The 5,109-nt window shown below is 43.9% G+C and overlaps 1 protein-coding gene across 1 annotated transcript; it reads left to right on the top strand.

The window, feature by feature from the left end:
• Positions 1–1,252: 1,252 nt before the first annotated feature.
• Positions 1,253–4,701, top strand: LOC149182226 (uncharacterized). The gene is made up of 6 exons (XM_089414490.1): positions 1,253–2,725; positions 2,840–3,214; positions 3,389–3,454; positions 3,587–4,040; positions 4,356–4,500; positions 4,596–4,701. The coding sequence occupies exons 1-6, from the start codon at positions 1,253–1,255 to the stop codon at positions 4,699–4,701; spliced, it is 2,619 nt and encodes an 872-aa protein (XP_089270616.1).
• Positions 4,702–5,109: the final 408 nt, after the last annotated feature.

Below are 5,109 nucleotides of genomic sequence, written 5' to 3'. Positions count from 1 at the left end.
TCTGTTCGTAAATGTCAAAAGCATAGAATAGATCTAGATCTGATAAAACTACAGAATACAGAGTTTGAACAGAATTTAACAGTTAATAGAACATAAGCGTCGAGGCCATAACCTAGGCACAGCTGGAACGGCCATTCCAGAAAGGCCGCCATGCATAGCTGCATAAAGGTTTGGTCCAGAAGCAACCTGAGACACAGGTGGAGAATGGGCCGTCTCAGTCATGATACAACCCTGAATCGCACTCAATACAAACAATAGAAACCCTGGAGGAAACGACCTACCTGGAACTGCCTTGGAACCGAAACCCTTCAGCGGTTGAAGCAAATGAGCTGCGGCATGAGGCGGAACCTAGCAAACGTTCAAACAAACCCTGATTGATTAGTATTCATTCAGTGAGTCATAAACTAGTTATGGTAGTGCAGAAACGGGACACAATGAGACATAACCAGCAGTAAAATGAGATAGGGAGGCGCGGCAAACCTGGAGGAGGCAGAGGAGTGACGATCTGGAGCAGAACAAAGAGCCTGGAAGTTGCAGCGTAACTCAGCGGAGGAGGTCGATGACTGGTAGGTGAACAAATGAGTCATAAACGGAGACCCTTGAACTTTTATACACAAGACCAAACCCTAAGTAAGGCAGGACCGTCCGATGGAGCCGAGTGATCCCTATCGTCGATTTTGGGCGGGAGGCCGAGCGTAAATCCCGGGGTTGGTCAACCCTCTTAGACCACATGGCCTTCACGTGATGAGGGGCCATTTGGCTACGGTAGCAGTGAGCTGGCGTGCTTACTCTGCCATTTGGCAGTAAACACCAATTGAATGCCGTCAACTCACAAGTGCCAATATATATATCATTAATAAAGGATTTGCAGCACGTTTAGTTTGAGCTTTAAACACCTTATGTATATCCGTGGTGTCAAAGTATTGAACCATAAACCATTACAACTTACACCAACCCTTATGTGATCATGTGGTAGATGGATTATACGATAAGTGAATATTAAATATAAGGTTGCAAGTGTAAAGTTAACCATATCATAATTTTTTTTTTATGGCTGTAATTTTGGTTTATAGAAGGGAGTGTGACAATGTGGTATCAGAGCCCAAGTTCCAAAACTGAGACCTCTGGAACAGCAATGGGAACAGAAAGAACAATTATCTTATACATGTATACAGTACAATGTCATTAATCATGTTTTTTGTGTAACCAGGAATATATTGAGACATTCAACAGCTGACAGTTATACAGTAAGATGGAGGAAATGCCGGGAGCTGGCGGCATCCCACCAGATAATACAGGACTGTGGGTTCAGCTTGGTGCTGAGACACGCAGTACTAATCAGGCAATACTTCAAACAGTTCAAGAACTGAAGGGTGAGATGGCACGCTTGCGAGAAGACAATGCACGATTAACCATGGAACAAGAAAGAATATTGAAGAGCCTATCTGAAAAACAAAATCCACCCTTACCCAGTCCTAGTGCAGAGCAACGAAGGGGCACTGAGGAACGGAACTATGCTCCTGAGTTTTCAGAAGAACATGAAGACCATTCTGACAATGTACAAGAGCAGCAGGCTACCAAGAGACAGAAAACGGAATTACAGGGTGAATTTCGTAAAATCAAGCCCCCGCTTTTCGATGGAGAGCAGGAGGAAGCGGCGGAAGCATGGCTGATCAACATTAATAAATATTTTCAATTGTATGAATATGATCAAAATCTGAAGGCACGTTTGGCCATATTCCAGTTGCAGGGCAAAGCCACCCTGTGGTGGGAAGAGATTAAAATTGTGAAGGGTGTAACTGAGCAGAGCATAACCTGGGAAAAATTTCAGAAATATTTTAAGGAGAGGTATTTAACTGAGCGCTTTTATGATGAGAAGGCGCGAGAATTTCATGATTTACGACTAGGACAACAATCCATGGATGAATTCATAAATCGCTTTACTTCGCTATTGCGTTATGTGCCCTACATAAAAGAGGAGAAGGCCAAGGTGCAGAGGTTTGTGAGTAGTTTGCCAGCTTATATAAGAGAACGAATTGAGTTTGATAACCCCCGAACCATGGATGAGGCAATTAGGAAGGCCAGAATTTGCTACCAGCAGAACAAACAAAAGGGAGAAATTCCAAGCAGGAAATGGAATGAGAGAAAAGGTAGCAGAAATGTCGGAAGCAACAAAGGCAGCCGCGGAAATGGTGGCAAAGGGGTTGGAAAAGGGCAGTTGAACAGAAGCACAAGTAAGGGTACTTTCCGTCCTAAGCCAAACGAGAGCAGGATGAGTGAGTTCCCTGCTAAATCAGAGGTTGAAGGAACCAGACCTCCAGTTCAATGTTGGGTATGCGAGGGACCGCACTATGCTAGGAACTGCCCACAGCGAAAAAGAACAGATCAGATATCCCAAGTCCATGAAGCTTCCACTGTAGGGGATGTGGCACGCAGCGTACCGAGGATCAATGCAGCATTGGAGGACCGACAGGCAGAATATCAACCTTCCATGGTGGAATTCGAAGGTAAGATTTCAACCCTTGCTGTAGCTGTACTTATTGATCCAGGAGCCACTCTAAGTTATGTTAGTCCAAAAGTAGTGGAACATTGTAAGTTACCATCAGAAAAATTCAAAAACCCATGGCTAGTCCAGTTAGCTACGGGAGCCAAAAGGCGAGTTCTAGCGAAAGTTAATAACTGCGCTTTCAGTATAGCTGGACAGCCTGTGACAGCAGACTTGAATGTACTTCCATTGGGCTCCTATGACATTCTTATTGGCATGGATTGGCTGGAAAAGCACTGGTCACTGGTGAATTGCAAGACCAAGACCATATACTATAAAGATGATGTGGGACAGCAGCAGGAATTACAGGGAATTAAACATCCTGTTCAGATCCGACCTATCACTGCAACTCAGCTGGCCAAATGTGTAAGAAAGAAATGCCAGATTTACGCCGTACAGGTTGGTTATGTGAACCAGAAAGATAAGATGTCTGCATTAAATGACATACCAGTGGTGCAGGAATTCACAGATGTTTTTCCTGAAGATATTCCAGGTCTGCCCCCAAGAAGAGACATAGATTTCACTATTGAATTGATACCAGGGGCAGCCCCAGTATCAAGGGCACCATATCGGATGAGCATACCAGAGTTAACGGAATTAAAGATGCAGCTCCAGGAATTGCTGGATAAACAGTATATTCGACCTAGTGTGTCACCTTGGGGGGCTCCGGTATTGTTTGTAAAGAAGAAGGATGGGACCCTTCGCATGTGCATAGATTACCGATAGCTGAACAAGCTCACGGTCAAAAACAAGTACCCTCTACCCAGAATAGACGAACTCTTTGATCAGGTGAAAGGAGCAAAGTTGTTCTCCAAAATTGATCTGCGATCTGGTTATCATCAGATCAGGATCAAGGATGAGGACATCGCCAAAACTGCGTTCCGAACACGCTACGGGCACTACGAATTCGTAGTGCTACCTTTCGGTTTAACCAATGCACCTGCCACTTTCATGTGCATGATGAATAGCGTGTTTCACCAGTTTTTGGACAAGTTTGTGCTGATATTTATCGATGACATATTGATATATTCTCGTTCCCAGCGAGAACATGAGGAGCACCTTAGATTGGTGTTGCAAACTCTCCGGGAGCATCAGCTTTATGCTAAATTTAGCAAATGTGATTTCTTTAAAGAGGAAATTCAGTATTTGGGGCATGTAATTACAAATGAGGGAATTGCGGTTGACCCCGAGAAGATAAAATCGATTATGGAATGGCCTACGCCCAAGGATGTTTCGGACATCAGGTCTTTCATGGGGCTAGCTGGCTATTACAGGAGATTTGTGGAGGGCTTTTCAAGAATAGCCTACCCTATTACCTCATTGCAAAAGAAAGGAAGGGCATTTAAGTGGACAGCAGAGTGCCAGCAGAGTTTCGACCGCTTGAAACACCTACTCACCACCGCACCCATCTTAAGAATCGCAGATCCTAATAAGGAATACGTGGTATGCACCGATGCAAGCAAAGAGGGCGTGGGGGGAGTATTAATGCAGGAAGGTAAGGTAATTGCATATGAATCAAGGAAATTGAAGGAACACGAGCAGAGATACTCTGCCTACGACTTGGAATTAACTGCCGTAATTCATGCACTTAAGATGTGGCGACATTACCTTCTCGGAAAGAAATTTCTGCTGTTAACTGACCATCATAGTTTAACACATTACTTCAATCAACCCACTTTGAATGCGAGACAAGGCCGTTGGGCAGATTTTCTCAGTGGATTTGATTTCGAAATAAAACATTTAAAGGGCAAGGAAAATCGGGTGGCAGATGCCTTAAGTCGGAAAGTTCATTGTTTGTGTGAACTTTCAGCCAGCCGGTGGCAGAGTTCGTTAGTAGAACAAATAAAAATAGCAGCGGACAGCGATTCAGCATATCAGCAGCTGAAGCAGCAGATACAGCAGTCTGACCATGGACAGTTACAGCAAGAGTACACACTGGATAATATTGGATTGCTGTATTTCAATAAGAAAATGTATGTACCTAATTCCGATGATCTTAAGAAGCTGATCCTAGACGAATTTCACACCAGTCATTATGCTGGTCATCCAGGATACCAAAAGATGATTACAGCACTCAGGAAAGAGTATTACTGGCCAAGGATGAAGAGGCAAGTGGTGGAATATTTGGCAAAATGCCTGGAATGTCAGCAAATTAAGGCTGAACACCAACATCCAGCAGGACTGTTACAGCCTTTGCCTATTCCGGAATGGAAATGGGAAACCATCTCCATGGATTTTATAACCGGGTTACCACGGACAAAGAAGGGTAATGATTCTATTATGGTCGTAGTTGATAAACTAAGTAAAGCAGCACACTTTATACCTGTGCAGTCTACTTACAAGGCGGTACAAATTGCACATCTCTTTATGCAGAATGTGTTCCGCTTGCATGGAATGCCAAAGGTAATCATATCGGACCGTGATGTGAAGTTCACATCTATTTTCTGGAAAACATTGTTTGCTGAGTTGGGTACCCAGCTGAATTTCAGCACAGCTTACCACCCGCAAACGGATGGCCAAACGGAGCGAGTCAATCAGGTATTGGAAGATATGTTAAGGGCAAA

This window comes from Pinus tabuliformis, chromosome 3_2 (assembly GCF_031772625.1).
Source record: "Pinus tabuliformis cultivar Carrire ecotype Pingquan chromosome 3_2, CPIR1, whole genome shotgun sequence".
Taxonomy (NCBI): domain Eukaryota; kingdom Viridiplantae; phylum Streptophyta; class Pinopsida; order Pinales; family Pinaceae; genus Pinus; species Pinus tabuliformis.
Note: the sequence above shows the minus strand (reverse complement) of the source record. Positions and strands in the feature narration are given on the sequence as shown.

Excerpts from the sequence above, each read along its gene's own strand:
- LOC149182226 (XM_089414490.1), top strand. The coding sequence starts at position 1,253 with ATGGAGGAAATGCCGGGAGCTGGCGGCATCCCACCAGATAATACAGGA. Across the intron at positions 3,215-3,388 it reads TGTCACCTTGGGGGGCTCCG|ATCAGGATCAAGGATGAGGA; the intron begins GTATTGTTTGTA and ends GGTTATCATCAG. Across the intron at positions 4,501-4,595 it reads CTGGATAATATTGGATTGCT|GATACCAAAAGATGATTACA; the intron begins GTATTTCAATAA and ends CTGGTCATCCAG.